The sequence below is a fragment of the Annulohypoxylon truncatum genome, assembly GCF_022578515.1.
Source record: "Annulohypoxylon truncatum strain CBS 140777 unplaced genomic scaffold F4807scaffold_24, whole genome shotgun sequence".
In the NCBI taxonomy this organism is placed as follows: Eukaryota; Fungi; Ascomycota; class Sordariomycetes; order Xylariales; family Hypoxylaceae; genus Annulohypoxylon; species Annulohypoxylon truncatum.
The window spans coordinates 552413-570611 of NW_025953810.1; the positions used below are offsets into that span (position 1 = coordinate 552413).

Sequence of the window (18199 nt, forward strand, 5' to 3'; positions counted from 1 at the left end):
TATCCTTAACATCTTGGTTCGATTTACTCCGTAGTCTGATCATAGTGTATGTAAATCTCTAGTCGAAGACCTTGTTAGGTAATCGAAGTAGTATGGCGCAAGGCGAAACCATACCATGCGCAGCATGCGCAACCATGCTCGCAATTTCGGGAAATGAAGGGAAACGACATCGATTAATGCAGTCCAATGGGCGAATTGCGCTGATTAGCTAGGTAGCTATCCTAGTAACCATGGAAACTCGCATAAAAATAGGCATTTTCTCAATCAGACGGTGAATATGGGATGATATGTGTTTTGAATTCATCGGTCACTGATGTTTGTGGGTTTCAGGGCTGTCGTTTCGACATTGGGATGTTTTTCGGATGCTGGATGGGGGCAAACATGGTGATGTTGTAAAAGGGACAATTTTCAATGGCTGGGAGATAGCACGGACTTGGCGTGAGACCATTGGGGTACCCGGGTACGTACATTGAGCGATAATTCCTTTTTTCTTTCCTTTTCCTAATCGACCACCGATGCGCATTACGTATGATTGGTTGAGGCAGGGTTCAATTGGGTTTAACTCATCCTTGGCAGCCCTACTAAGGCTAGCGTAGCTGATCGGATGCTCTAAAGAGGAGCTCGGACAGTAACGCTAAATCTTTACCCTTGTTTAGTTTCTGACGGGGCTCCAATCACAAACGGGCCGCAATGCTTTGTCTCCGCTCTTTTCTGCAGGAACAACAACGCTGTAAGCGCTCCAGCTGTAAGTAGACATATGCGCTACTGTAGGAACACGCAGCCTGCTCAGTTCAATGCTGTCTTAGTTGTCGTGATGGATCCTCATCTCTTTGTCTACCAGTAAGATAGCTTTGTATAACACAATAGCATGAAGAGTTTTTCACGAAATCTTTCAACTGGCAACTCGACGATGAAGCTGTTGAACCTGAGTAACTGGTAGACAGGTACAAAATAGACTGGTAGACGATACCGCGATGCAAGCATAGGACTCACTGAACCATAGGTCCAGGCCACAGACACAGGGATTCAAAAGTGAAACCCTACTCCTTTCAGTGATTGTTGTCGCAATTACTACCTCAGTAGTCGCAATTAGTCGCAATGAGCGCGGTCAAAAGCCTATCATGAGCAGGGGACAGTTCCGAATGACCCTTGTCTCTTCCCGGTAGACGTTTGCCGATCCACATTAATCTTAAGCACCGTCGAGGCGTATGTGCTGGTTGTATGCCTTCATTTGACCTAGCCTGTCCATCCTCGCGATACCATTGGTAGGAATGGCCTGCAAAGAAAAAATATTCTCCATGTCCCAATAAAAAAGGGCACATCGCCGTCGTCCCCCTCTCCACCGCCAATTTTCCCTTTTACCCTCCCCTTTTAACGACCGTCAGCTCCAGGGCCAGTCACTCGTTCTACTTTCCCAACCGTGAACAATATTTGCATTTTGCAACCCACGCTCATTTTTTACCTTTCAGGTTCACATAATAAATACCCATTGTTTACGCGGTTAACCGTCACTCTCTTTCTAAATAAACAAATCCAGCCGGACCTTCAAACGGGAAACGAAAAGAATATAAAGATCATCACTAAGTGATAATCACATTCCCCAACGCGAGTCAACTTGGATACCGCCCGCTTTTGACGATCCTGAGGAGGAGAAATCTAGATTCGTGATACCCCATTTTTCGATCAACATCAACGACCGCAAACCATATTTTCAAGATGCATGTTTCATCTCTGATCATGTTGGCCGCCGGCGCCGCCTCCGCCGTCGCGCAGTCCTACCCCGTCGAGTCGGTGACTTCCTCCGCCGGAACCACCACCGCCACCTCGTACCTGACGGCAACGGTCACCATCACCAAGTGCAACCCTACCAACACCGCTTGCCCTCTGTACTCCAGCTCCTCCAGCGCGATCCCGTCGACCTCGTCTTCCATCTCGACGCCTCCCGCGTACCCCACGAGCTCTGTCGCGCTTAACACCACCAGCAGCGTCAACGTGCCTTCCACCTGGTACCCGATCTCCAAGAACTCCACTGTTTCTGCTGGCCCGACCGCCTACCCCAACGTCTCTTCCAGCTACGTCGTTCCTACCACGTACGCTACCCAGACCTCTCTGATCCCCACAACCGCTCCTGCTGCTCCGACTTACCCGGCGTCCACCTCCGCTCCTGCCGTCCCGGCCAGCGGAGCCGGTATCGTCTCCGTCCAGTCCGGCCTCCTGATGGGTGTTCTGGCCATGGGCGCTGCTTTCTTCGCATAAGCTACAGGTTTATAGTGCGCGGGGTTCGGGGATGGAGGATGGCTAAGGACTTAATTCGCTACGATTCTAATCACATTATTGATTCTCCGGGGAAGGAAGCTTGGGGTTTATTTGAAAGGTGGCAATTCGGTTTTGAGGGAGGCTGGTTTAATCGACCGGCATATCCTGTGGGCACGTCAGCTCCTTTTTCTCTATGTCTTAAGTCAGGACGAAGTGTTCTCGGTGTTCAGAGGCATGCGGAGGAGTTGGAAGGTTCATGTCTATACTTGAGCAGGGGCGTCGTGTCGATTATATGAGGTCGGCATGGCTAATGACACATATTTTCCATTCATTTTGCTTGCGTCTTGTCATGTGATTGTTCTAGTACATTACTTATCTTCTAAAGTTATTACGTGATATAACGACGAGTTGATGAGGCTAGGTGCGTATTAAGGTCGCACAGGTCGGGTAGTATGATAGTAATCTTGATTGGTGTGGTATATACATATGTACGTAAGTAGTTATTGCATATACCTATTCGGAATAACAAAAGCTAATGTTTCAAAGGGTTAACTGATGCCATTGCTTAGCTGAACGGCCGCAGTCACTCCGATCGACATATTGAAACGTACTCGAATATGGTCATTAGCCTCGGGAGATGTAACAGCAATTGTATACACGCCAATGAAGAAACTCCGAGGCTCGTCTGACTACAGGTGCTACGATTGTCCTCCACATCTCCGGATTACCCAAAAGGCTGCCGGAAGCCCGGCCCCTACGGTGATCTCCACAAATGAAACCGAGATCCCTGTTCAGCCACGAGGTTGAAGGCTTTGGCATACGGTTGATAGAGGTAGTGCGGATGACGTGGACATCTTCCTGTGCCGAATTCGTAGGTATATCATGCTTGGTAGAGACCATCTGCTTTAAGAGACCAGGACATGTGTCGGCATAGATAGTCGGTAGATTGTTAGGAAAATGAAGACATCTGGATAGGTACACACTGGATCCAACCATTAACTCCCTTGCATGTGGCTGTATAGTAATGTGTGTATATTGCTTCCTAACACGACCAGCTAAAAAGCCACATATTAGATCTCTCCGGGACTAGATGCCCCCTTCCCCCACCCAAGATTCTCTACCAAATTTCAACTAATCATGAACCTCATGACACTTGTTGTTGTAACAACTTCGACATAGATCCTCGCGTTCTAGGGCAAGTTCGTTGCATCTTTCATGGGCGCACAGCTTTCCTGCAAAGGCGAAGTCGACTAGCTCTTTATGATCCATGAGACTTGCGCTTGGAGATCATGTTAGCGATGGTGTATCGTCCAATAGAATTGTCCGGGTATCAATACCGAGTGAGTTTGGTTTTATTCACGGTAGCCTTCTCTTATGATTTATCTACTTGGTAAGCACCTTGTCCGATGTTTAGCATATGAGCTGTCATGTTGGGAATATCTAGGGGAGGAGACACTAACGAGAATCAAACCCTTATATTTTCCTGTGGTGTTTTATAAATCTTGTGCACCATGTGCGTATGTGTAAGTCTTACGCACGTAGAGATGTGTAGACGAAGGTAGTCTGGCGGAAATAACTTGCTATGATAGTTCCTCGAAGCAGATTTCCACAGCCCTTTTATATCCAGCAGATCAACCTACCAGCCCGTCCAAATGTTTGACTAACGCTAAGGTCTTCTTCGGCGTCCAACAGTTACAGGGTTTCTTTCTTTGGAGGTCAGACTCTCCCTTATCCGAGGAGCTGTCTCGACCAAATTTCAGTCCTTGCTGGGTCAACGACATCGTTCCACTTTACACCATACCAAATGTCGCAATCATGGTTACAAGGAATCATGGCCATGGGTGTGATAATGTCCAAGCGGCGATTTCTTCATCGAACTCCCCGATCATCATCGAAAGTCCTTATGTTTCAAAATTTATATGTAGTTTGCGATTTCAATATCGAGGCTAATAGTAAACTCAGCTATCTCCTCTCTCCCCCCTCGAAGTCAGCTTCGGCTCTCCGTGTGCCAAATACGTAGAAGAACGAGGAAGTCGATGGTCGAGGGAAACCCCGCGGTATCGGCAAGCATGAGGTGGCCGGAATCATTCATCTCACGCTGTTCTAGACCCGAAAACTCGGATCTGCAGTGCGCTATGGGAGTACAAATCCGGCGCAGTGCCGGCACGAAGTACCGACTTGGAAATATGACCCTTGGTCAGCGAAATATATCTCATCATGACGGTCATCAAGTAGGGGTGACAACACTGTTGATAATTGCAGTCCGTCATCAAAGAATTTTGATATCCTAGTGGCCGGCTGGGCGGTTCCTTCGATACACCTTTAGCCAGGGTATCCCCCCCACAGTCAGCGTCCCTGGATAACCCGCCTTCTTGAAGGGGATTGGTAGATTTCATACTGGCTTCTTCATATTTGCTCGTTATAACGGATGCCCTAGACCATCCTACTTCTCATACCAGTGAATAATCACGCCTCTGGAACCGTCTTCTCAGCCACTCGAACCACCCAAGCGAAGCCAGCTGAATTTGGTAGTAAAGATATGCATATCATGCATGTATTATCTGACACATGCAGGAAGCTGTCGTGTCCCTGCCTCCCATACGCTGGCTAGCGGACACACGACCCTTCATACCGAATAGTGCCATTGTTACCCTCTTCTGTTCTTCGTCACATACATAGGGAGTAGCCAGGTAGACCCGGTGATGCCCGTCGACATTAAGTCCTACCCGAGTGCTCGGGACGGCGGATCTTCCCTTCACTATCGGATGCTAGGAATCCCAAGAATCATCGAGCCGTAGACGGGGTGTAAGTAAGGATCATGAGAAGACTCCGTTGATTGGTCGCGGAACTACTCCAACTAGCTCGATTCGGGTGTAGAATGCGAAAGACGCTTGTGGGTATATGGTACTGCTTATGCTTTCAGACAAGCGCCGCTTCGGGACCGTTCAAGTTTGCTCGGGACTTGATTTTAGCTCGCCAAATATAGCTCTAGGAGAAAACAAATAGCGTCACGGACGGACGGATTCTATAGCCCAGGGGTAAATTTACTATTTGCGGTATATCTCGCCTTGTTATACTTTGAGTTACACCATGATAGCTAGATGGTAGTCCTCGGAGAGTTCTTGTGGGCCAGGAGAAATGGAAGGCTTAGTGAAAATTTTCGATGGTTTGGCATAAATTACACAACACAAAAAAGAAGGGGCAAAAGCACCATATACTCTTCCAATGTTTGATTATAGCACTTGAAGATTTTCGTGATTTTTATTCCAGAGTAAATCTACAATCGCGATATATTCATCGACGGGGGATCTTGGAGGATTCACTCACACCTCCCCCATCGCAAATAGGGTATAATTATAATAGGAAGTAATACGGAACCAGACACAGCTCCTATACGTGATATCTAACATTTGTTCCAGAGTGAAATATTCAACGAGTGACTTTGCAGCCCCCATCATGATGGTGTTCAGAATGACTCCCCACATAGCAGGGAGTCGAGCTGTGAATATAACTTTGTGCAATGACCAATAGTTCTGTCTACTCGACCCCAAAACCGCGGCTCGGTCTTCGGATGCCCTGTCATTTGGATTTATTGCAACCCCAAGGGAAGAATGAACAGGGATCCCTTGCTGCAGGAAAAATAACAAACCCAACAACCTGTCGGTTATGCAGTAAACTGCATACCAAGAACTACATCTAGTCTTAAATCATCTCATATACTTGACAAATTTGACCAGTATTGCCATCCCATATTTTACAACGGATCAGCCGTCACGACCGGACCCGCGAAACAAACCGAGTTAGCCCCTTTAGGATGAGTGAGATATGCAGAATATATGTTTTCTAGACCAACAAGTTTACTTAAGGCAGGTAGAGCCACCTTCTCGGAATATAGGGGGCTAGAAATGCTTTGGAGCCTCGTCATAAACGTATGATATTCGATACCGAGCCATTGGGAGGTAAGTTTTGGCTCATATCCCGATTCCATCGTAAAATACGAAATCGGCCCCGTGATTTGTGAAACCGAACTTGCCTTGGAAGTTGATAATTGATAGTAGAAGATTCGTCATCAGGCCGCCTCGGGGTAGTAAGCTATGGAGGCGAAGAGCGAGCGACGAGAGGGTACAAGATACCAGCAGCCACGATCATCCCGTGATTTTCCTCGTTCAAAACCTGTGGTTCTTTGTGACCAAGGAGAGCGAGTTGGATGTAAGATAAGAAAAAGGATTGTCCGTTGTATTACTTTCTGCTTTAGATCCAAATCAGTCTCCATTGCCATGGCGAGGAACAGGAAGCCAGCCAAGAGCCTGTAGCCTATCATATTTGTTTGATAATTGAGGTCTAGAGAGCGCTCTTATTTAGGTACATATTGGAAATCGAGAAATCTATGTCCCTAGCATTACTCAGCTACAAGACCGCTTACTTAGATAATTTACGCGATTAAGCCCCTGGAGACAAGACCTCCTATTCTATGACAAGATGTCGTAACTACTTACCTATCTAAGTGTACCAATAGTGTGCAAGAACTGACAATACAGATACAGATAAACTAAGAATTTGTTATTTCCTGTGCCTAATGGCAGCTTTGTGATGTTTTTTTAAACGTAAACTACCTATGATTTCATCCTCCCTTCCTGTTCTCCTCATGAAGACTATATTAGTCAAAACAAGAGGAATTCATCTTTATTGAGTGATTGTAACTCTATTTCTTGATATATATAAAAGCACAGTAGCTGTAAAATAAGTTAACATACCAAAATTAAGTATCGGGAATCATGTATTCAGATGGCACCCTGTTATGATTGCTTGGATGCTCACAGTTTGTTCATATTGCAAGCGGTTGTTAATAGCTCTTAACGGAAATTTATAGACGTGTTTCAGTCTTGATAGACATTCTGTTCCCGCGTAGCCTCAACCATATGAGCCTTTTCGCCCTAGGAGGCAGAAGGGGCAGACTTGTTGCGAATTGGCGCTGGGGGATATTAGTGGAGATCATCTAGGGACTCTCCACTGTACATCCGGCTGTATACCTAGGTAGGTATCTTACAGGTATATAAGGGGTCCGAAGGCCTTCAGGAGTCTTAGATGGGCTCGGGCGTCGACGTTCATCCAAGCATACCTCTACCAACAAGCCTCTTGCCACCTTTCACCCTGTGACCCAGCCAAAAGCTCATAAGTTCGTGTCTAGAAAAGGGGCATCAAGCCAGACAATAACCTAGAGTAATTCTGCGAACAAACCCAAACGATTGCGTGTCTTTGTAGCCATACACATCTTCGTACGTCACCTTTCAGACTTTACATAACGTGCTTCCTGAGTGTTTTAACTGGAGGCGCTGCCTAAAATATCAGTTAACTATGACTAATGCATCTGGAACTACTAGAACCCATTTACTTATCGTGCTGTGTTCACAATGAGTTATCTAATTCGAGTCAGGGGTAAGACAGGCAAAGGATGCTGTTTAGTTGAATATCGTGATGTACAAGTTTGAAAGAAGGTTTTATGTACCTTACATAATATCAACCTTATTCAATTGAAGTTATGAAGTCATATTGAAGCTCAGGCATCCAATCAGATTCCAGATCTCGCGCCAAAGGGTATAAAAAAGTTTAGTCTCGTGCCATCCGGTCGGCGCCCTATCGATTCATATCGATTAGGTACCTATCGTTATCTGGGTTGCCAGGGGAAAGTCGCTCTTGCATTCTTCCGACCAAGACCTCGAGCCCACCTCGGGAACCGATTTCCATTCTTCGAATATCGATAAACCTAATTTCTCCTATTTCTCCTTTTTACGACTTTACGACCTTACTCCTTTTCCCTCTCCTAACCTTGCAAATCCTCCGAATTTGACCCCCTCCTCTCAAGTAAAGCGGCAGCGATGGCGGACACTAAGGGCACTTCGTACTCGACCGACCCCGCCCTCTACCTGTACACCTCTCTCACGGCCGGATCCTCGCACATCGTCACGGCGACCTCGCGACTAGAGACTATCCTACGGGCTAATAGAGTGCCGTTCAAAGCCATAGACATCGCTACAGACGAGAAAGCGCGTATGCTATGGGGTCGAAGGGCAGGCAAGGATGAGGGCGGACGGGTACGCAAGCTACCCGGCCTGGTGCAGATGGGGTTGGTCCTTGGCGTAAGTCTACTCCCCTACCTATCTGTCTACAGCTTTCTAGCATTCGTCATACATCCCGCAATGCATAATACATAATGCAAACCTTGGGGGTACACAAATAACTAAGGATGAAAATTCGTAGGATCTAGTCGAGATCGAAGAGTGGAACGAGTACGGCGAGCTGAAGCAGCACGTCACCATCTACTACGACGACTTCACCATCCCGACCAAGAGCCAAGCGCCGCCCCCCATCGTCCCGAAAGCGAAGAAGCCGGCCGCGCCCCCCGCAGCACCACCCGCCGCCGGCGGAGCAGGAGCAGCATCAAGCACATCCGCCAAGCAGCCGCCCGCCGCCCCGGCCATGCCCAAAGCCTCCGAGCTCACGGCGCAGAAGTCTAAGCTCTCGTCCGCGCCCGCCCCCGGCAGCGCCGCCAAGCCCACCCTTAGCATCGCTGAAGAGGCGGCTAAGAAGGCGAAGCAGGTGCACCTCGACAGCCTGCGGGCCAAGGTATACGGGAAGAAGGACGGCAGCGGGTCGGACACGGGGTCTAAGGAATCCCTATCCAAGTCGTCTACGACCGAGTCGGCGCGGGAGAGCATGAGCAACCTGTCGCTCAAGGACAAGGACAAGGACAAGGACAAGGAGAAGGCGAAGGGCGCGGCGGGTCTGCAGTCGCCCACGACGGGGACGTGGAAGGGCGGGGTGCAGCCCGAGGAGAACCTGCGGCAGGTGCTCCAGAGCCCGACGACGGGCACCTGGAAGGCGGACGGCGAGAAGTCGGAGGAGTTCCAGGGTGCCGTCGTCGAGAACGCGTCCAAGGCGGAGATAGCGGCCGTCGAGAAGGCGGAGGCTATCCCCGAGGCGACGAGCTCGGAGGAGGAGGACAGCTCGGAGGAAGAGGATTCGTCTGAAGAGGAGGAGGATGAGGAGGAGTCCGAAGATGAGAAGAAGGTGGTCACGAAGGAGGTTAAAAAGGAGGTGAAGAAGGAAGCTAAGAAGGAAGAGTCGGAGGAGGAAGACGACGATGACGACGACGAGGATGATGATGACGATGATGATGATGAAGAAGACGACGAGTCTGATGAGGAAGAACAGGCCCAGCAGGACGAGAAGAGCAAGGCCAAGAAGCAGTAAGAAGTTTGACGTCCCAATTTTACTATTGCGTTTTATTAATAAACAGGCGCGATTGTTGCAACCCGGGGTGTTTTTAGATACCAAATTTGCGAAAAGTGGGAAGAGAAGAGAAAGAAGCAGAGAAAAAAACTTGATTATTCACAACTCTCCTCAGGAAAAGATCTCAGTACCGCCCATACTTCTAGGTACAATGCTGCTGAGGAGGCTCCTCTCCAGATTAATAGTAGATACTATCTAATTAATCACTTCTCCCTAATATACCTTATTTATCGGTTGCTCCTTGGTACTAGGGTTAAGAACGTTAAGATTCCTACCCCTTTTACCATTTTTTCATATTTTTCGTATTTGTGGTCGAGCAGACTCATGTCAGTTAGACTCATGTCAGTTCAGATCAGTTCAATAATTTAATATAACCCATCATCATCACTCGCAGTCCCGTCCGTGAATCTAGCGATCGCCTTGCCCTTCCCCTTGGACTTTCCATTGACGCTTCCACCGTAGCTCCCATATGGTTCGCCGTTGTCGCTCTCCTCGTCGCTGGTGGCGATCGCTTTTCCTTTTCCCTTACTCTTATTATCTATTGCCACTGATTTGCCTTTACCCTTGCTGCCCGAGACGGACCTGGATCCAGATCCACTGCCACCACCGCCGTCGAATACCAAAGGAGGTGTTTCATCGCTCTGTTGCTGCTGCTGTTGGTGGGGTTGCTGCTGCTTACTATCCTGGTTTTCAAACGTGGCCTTGACTCTTTCGTAATGGGCGAGCTCGCCAGCGCTGACACTAGGGATTAGCTCCCTGTTTGCATCGAGGAAATCCGGTTCCGTGACCATGACGGCAACGTCTTCGGGGGTGGCGTGATGGTCGAAGAAATTAGCTGTAGAGATGGGTGCATGTCCTTCCTTCTCTCGTTCCGCATTGATGGCGCGGATCTTAGTGTCTACAAGCGTTGCCTGCCGCGTAACAGCCTTGAGCATGGCGTCGCTGCATAGAGCGTAGAAGTCGGCACCTGTGTAGGTGAAGGGTAAATGTTCGGCGACAGCGGATAACGAGACAGACGGGTGGAGAGTGAATCTGTTATGGATATTAGTATATGACTAGTGGGAGAAGGAAAACTTAGATTGAAGACATACTTTCTTGTCAAGGCTTCCATGATCTTGAGTTGCTTCTCGTGCGTATCGGAAACGCCAAGGTAGAGCATCTTATCGAATCGACCAGGACGAAGCAACGCCTGATCAAGCAGATCCGGCCGATTTGTAGCGCCAATGACAAACACACCACCACCTCCGTCGTCTCCCCCAGACATACCGTCTAGCTCAGCCAGCAGCTGAGACACGATACGGTCCATAACACCTCCGCTGTCGCCCTGGTTTCCTCGCTTAGGAGCGACTGAATCAAGTTCATCGAAGAAGACGACACAGGGCCTCGCATCTCTGGCTCGTTGGAATACTCGGCGAACATTTGCTTCGGATTCTCCGATATACATGTTAAGCAACTCAGGACCTTTGACACTGAAAAAGTTCAAACTGTACTCCGTAGCAATTGCTTTTGCAAGCAAGGTCTTGCCGGTACCAGGAGGGCCGTAGAACAATATACCGGATCGCTTTTTCATTCCCTTAGCGAATAACTCTGGTCTTTCCAAGGGCAGTTGAATAGTCTCCATGACTGCATCCTTAACATTGTTGAGACCTCCAACATCGTCCCAAGTAACGTTAGGAATCTTCGGAGCACCAATGGCATCGGCGAAATTCTTTCGTGCTGCATCCACGGCAATATCGAAGTCAGCCTTAGTCAGACACCTCGCGGATGAACCACCTGAGACTTGTATATCACGAACGGTGACGATTGAATTTTCGTTTGAAGCTTTCGCTGATAATACTTCGAGACGCGAGTCACGCGCAACTATCGCACGTTCAACCACGTCAACCAGGTCTCCGGCGACAAGGGCTGCGGTTTTGACAGCAACACCACTCAGCTCAACCTCGGGTGCTAAAGATACCCCCCGATTTTGGATAATAGACCGTAGAATGCCCTCACGTTCACCCTCATCTGGAGCGCTCATCTCGAGTTCATGGGTGAAGAGTCCTCTGATGCCATCCGGCACTTTGTCAACTTCGGTAGTCGTCGCAATTAGGACTCTAGAGTCGTTGAGTACTTCCTTCATCGCACTGACCATTCTGTCCGCCGTGAGTGCTTCGATATGTCGAATAAGGAGAGCGCAAAATTCGGGACCGCAAGTCATGGCACGATCCGCCCGAGCTTTTAGAAGTCCTTCCGTTTTGACATCGCTACCCCCGGCTCCGCTGTCGTTGACGATGTCGTAGGCGTCGATGGTGAATGTGTGTAGACCAATGTCTGCACAAGCACCAGTAGCCACAGTTGCCTTGCCAATGTTGCGCTGGGTCGATACGAGAAGAATAGCTATAGGAGGCATCTTAAGATGAACAGCTCGCTTACTCGTAGCAGCTGCCATAAGTTCCCTTAGCCGTCGCCTAAGAGGCGAGGTAAATCTTGCCTGTTGCTGAACCATAGGAGACAAGAGATTAGATGTAGGTTGGGGGGCTTCCTCGACGCCTAGATAATATGGCCAATTGCTGTCTTTTACACCAGGGAGAGAGCTGGTACTGCCTCCAGATTGGGCAATCTGAGTAAAGGAGCTGTCGACACAACCCACGCCATTCCATATATCTTCTTCGTCCTCTTCATCGATAGGTTCTGATTTCTGACGTTCTATATGAGCCACCTTGAACCAGGCAACTGCATCTGGTTTATATGTAACGCCGGTGCCAGACTTGTTCGAGGCCGCAAGAGCTACGACATCGTCAAGCGCAAGGCCGTCACCGGCAGTAGTTGATTCTTGAAGGGTCCTCCCAAGCTGTGTATCGATGGGAATTCCGATCAAATCTCCAGATTTAACTACGCGAATGCTACGCGAAAAATGATCTTTTAAGCCACCAAATATAGCTGTCTGAAGAGCCTTCTCGGAAGATACGGGTGTCCGAATTTGCTGAAGGGTGACGTCCCGAGCGTAAGGCGGACGAGAGGAGCCGGTAATTTTTGACTGGCCCGGCCTTGGAGGATGCGCCGTCTTTTTTAAGGGGGATAATCGAACATACGGCGCATTCTCCAAGTTTGCGATTAGTATAGGAGACATGTATGCGCCAGGCCCCGACGAATTTACGACTTGTGATTCGAAAAAGGATGTTCTTCGGTTGCCGAAGTCGTGCTTGGAACTTGGAATTCTCGTCATGGGCCGATGTGAGTATCCCTCAGGAAGTCCATAAATCTTGGCTGGCCTCCATGTTGGCTCTTCTAAACCAGGTTGCCCAAAACTGCCAAGGCCGAACAGGCCAATGCCATTTGTGGGAGGCTCCTCTGAAGCCTCGAGGCGAACCCAGTCCCCAGAAAAGCACCCTATCCTAGTCAAGGAGTTGATATCCACGTATACTCGTACCTCTTCGTCGTCCTCGGCCGTCGGCTTCGGGTGAAGTAATTCTGAAGGTATCGGGTTCATCAAACCATGGGCCTTGAAGAGTCGACCTTTGGGACGATCCGGACGAGCAGTAGTAGCAGTGAAGCTTGAGAAGACCGAGGTAGGAGAGGCAATACCGTTGGTCTTTCTCCCGCGCCCTAATGTCATGGGGGTTCCCGGCTGCATGGTAGAGATGCCACTCGCATTTGTAGAGGGCAGCGCCGGGGCTTGGAGAGATATGATGTCGTCCATTGAGTCATCTGAGAGCTCATCCTCATTCTCGGGATCCGATGCTTCTGTATCCGTTTCCGTAATAAAGTCCGAGGTGTCGTTTGGCGCATCCGTTTTAACGCGTTCTTCGGCAGCGGAATAAAACTGATCGGTCGCCGCGTCATCATCCTCCTGGACGTTATTTAAGGCCTGTGGTGGAGCAATTGATTTCCGCCCCTGCTTTGACTGACCGTGACCTCTTGTCAGGATAATTTTGGTGGTTGGCGCTAGAATACCCTGTGCTACGGGTTCACATAGTGTTACCTTGCCCGGCGTAGAAGGGACATGAGTGATGGGGTGCGGTGGTAATGGTAAAGGGAATAGATCACCATTATGAACGACTTTCAAGGTGCCCAGAGCCACGCGCAACGCAGCTGCGAGCCTATCCGAGGGAGTATCACTTCCAACAACAGCTTTCTCTTTACCGGAGGGATGGTCGGTGAAGAAAGTGCCTTCTCCATCTTCTAGTCTCTTCACAAGGTCACTCTCGAGGTTCACGAAGACGGTATCTAGAGGTAAAGCGGTAACATCCAACACTAATACTTCAATGCCACTCCGACTATGACTAGATAGCTTCGAGGGGGCAATCTGTTGTAAGGTAGTCGCAAAACTTTGCAAAGCGAGAGACGAAGGGGAGAATTGGACGGTCGAGTGAGCGAGGGCAGTAGATTTAGCGATTGGGACTATAGTCCAGTTTGTTCGATGAGGACTCGGGGACGGCGTCCAAGGAGCAATAGCAACATGGTAAATTTCGGGGGCCTGGTTAGTCTCACCGTCGCTAGAGTCTGTACCACGTTCAAATTCATATTAGACCCGGATACGGCTACGTGCAGAGAGATTGGGGGTTCTGGTATACTCTCCCTCCCCTAAGACACTTAGACACTTACCGTCTTGCAAGTGAGGAAACAGATCAGCGAATAGATCATCGGATAAGATACCGATATCTCCTTTCACATGGTTGTCCAACACTAGCCTCGCTGAGATGGCGGGCTTGTCTTGCCTTCTCCTCCTCCTCCGTTTGCGATGAGCAGCTAGATCGCGATTCGTTGCAGCCATGATCGCGACGTAGGGGTTGCGAGGTCTGAAGGTTTAAGGAGCGGTGCGCCGTGATAGAGAAATCATTAGGTACCGTAGATCAGGGCCCCGCAAGTCGCGAGGCGTCGCGCATAGGGGATGTGTTTATAGAATAATATTCAACGATGACGAGTACCCAAGTATGGAAGAATGAGAAAAAAGACCACTTCATGAAGCTGGAGCCTTTTGCTAGCTACTAAGTTCTCATGAGGGCCAGCAGTAGCTAGACTATCTCCTTGCTGTAGCCTGCCACGTCGTAAGCTATCCTCTTTTCCTCAAATCGCCCAAAAGTCTTCTTCGGTTTCGGTGTCCAAATGATTTTTGGCCGAGGCATTCCTTGACCGTTACCCATACGGATAATCGATAAAAAGATTTACCTACGGTACGTACTACCGAATATATGCACGGACCAATCGAATATTCCATGTGGCTGCTATCGATATCGTTCAGGGGTACAGGCTCATGTACCCAAGTACTAACCAACAGAATTGAATCATGAGGTATCCGTTCCGAGCTGTACAAAGACTTGTTAGAGCAATACATTTAGTCATTTCTATATGCCTCCGGTGCACTTTAATACCTAGGTACACATTATATCCATTTTATTGCCTGTTGTTTAAAGATACGACTACGTATGGAAAATCCTAGTTTCGCTTATACTTGCCAACCGCAACTCACACTACAATGTAAGGGTTATACGAAGTGGGACAGTTCAAGTAACCTACCATGAATCTACACTACCCCCGTAACTTCTTCAGCAACTTTTATAAGTTTTATTCCTATTTTAACAACGCCACCTAGGAAGTTATAAAGATTGCTAGCTAACTACCTACTCATTTCTGGTCATAAGTTTTTCAAGAATAGTTTGCTTACAATTCGCCTCCGAAGCCATATATCCTGAATCGGACTAATTGACTAGTGTCAAGTCACCAAAGAATCGGTATCCATTCTCTTCGGCTTCACATGTCTTTGTTTCAAAACTAGAGATAGACTCGCCGAGCTTTTCTTCAGACTTCTGTGCTGCCTACGTATATACTATTTGTTGATCAGGGACCAAGTGGTGAAGGAGCAAAGATTCCGAAAATCTAGACTAGATCGGCAATGACGTAGTATTCTCTATCTCCGGGTTGTACCTTGGCAAGATTTTACCTTTCTCTATCCCTGTAAATAGGGGGCCTCTTTCCATTTTTACGCTGATGATCAAGTCATTCATCGATTTACGCTAGTCATATGCATGTTACCCAGGTACATATGTATCGACTTCTTCTATTCTATATATAAACCTATTCTTCAATTTCGTAGGTGGCTGATCTGCTCTGGAATCCAACCTGGGTTCGGCGCTTTACTGCTGACACTCGGAAGATTCAAAGTTTCTAGATTGCTTGCCAGATTTAAATTAGATCCAGTGGCGTAGATCTGTTAGGCTCTTTGGTTGTCGGGTTTGCGTTTTCTAAAAATTCATTATCCAAGTTACAGTTAAATCGAATGTCTCGGATTGTCTTCGAACACCGATGAATACAACTTCTGCGGTTAAGCATCACAATGGGACTCAATACCGACCCTCATTTACCTAAATCACAGCCGTCTGGCTCCCTCGCTGCCCACACGGCTGTTGAATTTGCCCAACAAGCAGAAAAACTTTCACTTCAAACAGCAGAGAACAATGAATTCCCAGAGACCGTTGCGGTTGAGGCTCAGTTCATTACACCGCAAGATCCTGTTATTGTCACAGCCGACGGGAACCGACTACCTCCTGTCCCACTTGAACAGGCTCATAAACTAAATATACTGAAAGACGAAATAAGCAGCGAGTTCTCGAAAGAAGCGGCTGGTCAACACGATGATAATGCCCAAGTGTCACCAAGCGCTGTTGCTGGCTTCGGGCCAGCATCCCATGCAGAGGACAAAGCGGCGCAAAAGTCGAGTGAGGTATCTCTAAGGCGCACCATGCCACCGACCAACACGCACCCTCTCTTTCCTCCTTTGCCTTTATACGGGCCGCCATCTTTACTCAGAGACATGCAATGTTGGACTTTCCGAGCATCATCATTTTTTCTAAGTGCGGGCTTCTTAGGCGTTATCGTTCTCGGCGCTTTATTTACGAGCATACCAAGGGCGTGCACTAAAATATGGCTACGTCTAACATTTCGAAACCCCGATGCTCGAAGGCCCTTCTATGAAGAGGAAGTTCGGAGGAAGAATTTGCGGAAGGAACAGGCAAGGTCCTGGAAGAGGCGGAAGTCTCAAGGACAGAGGACTCCGGACCAAGAACGTGCTCAGGAGAGCGAAGTTTATGTTCCGACAGAGGGTGGACCAGATCCAGTCGTTTGCGACGTTGGCTATTATGCACGGAGGGTTGGCCTAGACGTCGAAGAATTTGAAGTTCAAACCGAAGATGGATTTATCATCGATCTTTGGCACGTCTATGATCCTCGAGAATACACTAAATTGGATGACCAAGAGAGATCTTACCGAGGACCGGAGTTATTTACAGGGGATTATAGGAGGCGACTAAGAGACCCCGGCCAAAAGCGCAAATTCCCAGTACTCCTGATGCATGGACTACTACAGAGTTCAGGGGCGTACTGCGTCAATGACGACGATTCGTTAGCGTTCTACCTATGCAAGTCGGGCTACGACGTGTGGCTTGGAAATAACCGGTGCGGTTTCCACCCTAAGCATACTCTCCTAGACTATTCAGATCCTCGTATGTGGTGCTGGAACATCCGCCAAATGGGCGTCTTTGATCTGTCCGCGTTGGTCTCGAGGGTGTTGTTCGAAACAGGATTCGAGAAGATTGGGCTGGTTTGCCACTCCCAAGGTACGACGCAAACTTTTGTAGCCCTTGCGAAAGAACAACGTCCAGAGCTTGGTGAAAAACTCACCGTATTTTGCGCCCTTGCACCAGCGGCCTATGCCGGACCTTTGATTGGCAAGATGTACTTCAAGTTTATGCGTGTCATATCACCGGCTCTCTTCCGACTCATGTTTGGTATCCACGCTTTCATCCCTTTGATGATGACGATGCATTCGATACTTCATCCTCACATTTACGGACAGCTTGGTTATACCGTATTCTCGTTCCTCTTTGACTGGACGGACACTCGCTGGGATCGCGGTTTGAGGGATCGCATGTTTCAATTTGCACCCGTTTACGTAAGCTCCGAATCGATGCGTTGGTGGTTAGGTCGGGAATGCTTCGCAAAACACAAGTGTATCCTCTCTACTAAGGAAGAGTGGCACAGTGAGGATCGGGAAGACGGAACTGATGGACCCCTGGCAGAAACAGATAGCCAACGTAGAGACTCTGGTGTAGCGAACAGTGCTAGAGAACACCACAGAAAACCTAAGGGCATGACGGCCTGGTACAATGAGCAGGTCTGCCCATTCGCATTGTGGGTAGCCGGAAACGACGATCTTGTCGACGGACGGAAATTACTACATCGGTTCGAGAAGGGACGAGAGCCACATGTCAAATTGGTTCACAGCAAGATTCTTCCGGAATATGAACATCTTGACGTTATATGGGCAATGGATGCCGTGGATCAAATCTTCCGGGAGATTCGGGAGGTGCTGTGGAAGACATGTAATGTCCGAGACGAATGTAAGATCCCGAGCGGCTGCGAGAACATCGCAGCCTGGATACCGGAGGGTGTCTCGATGGATAATGGAAATGCGGAGTTATCGAGCGGCGATTCGGCATGATCCTTCATCCTTACTAGAACATGATACCCCTTTATGCTTTTACCTTTTGGACACGACTACGTAATTGTATGGGATGGTTTAATTTTTATGGCAAACGATTACAACACGTTATATGTATATACAAAGGCAACGCACATCGAATACGGTATATACCTAGGTACATATCCATGAGAG

At 48.5% G+C, this 18199-nt stretch overlaps 4 protein-coding genes across 4 annotated transcripts; 3 read left to right on the plus strand and 1 right to left on the minus strand.

Annotated features, from left to right (window-relative positions):
• The first annotated feature begins 1519 nt into the window (after window positions 1-1519).
• F4807DRAFT_165211 (uncharacterized protein) lies at window positions 1520-2766 on the plus strand. Its single transcript, XM_047993382.1, has 2 exons — window positions 1520-2318; window positions 2450-2766. Exon 1 carries the CDS (start codon window positions 1717-1719, stop codon window positions 2254-2256), a length of 540 nt encoding a protein of 179 aa, XP_047852616.1. The 5' UTR covers window positions 1520-1716; the 3' UTR covers window positions 2257-2318; window positions 2450-2766.
• A 5366-nt stretch (window positions 2767-8132) lies between these two features.
• On the plus strand, window positions 8133-9507 carry F4807DRAFT_462181 (uncharacterized protein; the record flags this gene model as incomplete). Its single annotated transcript, XM_048001789.1, has 2 exons — window positions 8133-8393; window positions 8515-9507. The coding sequence occupies 2 exons, from the start codon at window positions 8133-8135 to the stop codon at window positions 9505-9507; spliced, it is 1254 nt and encodes a 417-aa protein (XP_047852617.1).
• Window positions 9508-9709: 202 nt separating this feature from the next.
• F4807DRAFT_165260 (peroxisomal biogenesis factor 6) lies at window positions 9710-14422 on the minus strand. Its single transcript, XM_047993383.1, has 3 exons — window positions 14134-14422; window positions 10638-14031; window positions 9710-10578 (listed from the first exon to the last, which is right to left on the minus strand). The coding sequence occupies exons 1-3, from the start codon at window positions 14300-14302 to the stop codon at window positions 9912-9914; spliced, it is 4230 nt and encodes a 1409-aa protein (XP_047852618.1). The 5' UTR covers window positions 14303-14422; the 3' UTR covers window positions 9710-9911.
• Window positions 14423-15862: 1440 nt separating this feature from the next.
• F4807DRAFT_462183 (alpha/beta-hydrolase) lies at window positions 15863-18025 on the plus strand (the record flags this gene model as incomplete). Its single annotated transcript, XM_048001790.1, has 1 exon — window positions 15863-18025. One exon carries the CDS (start codon window positions 15863-15865, stop codon window positions 18023-18025), a length of 2163 nt encoding a protein of 720 aa, XP_047852619.1.
• Window positions 18026-18199: the final 174 nt, after the last annotated feature.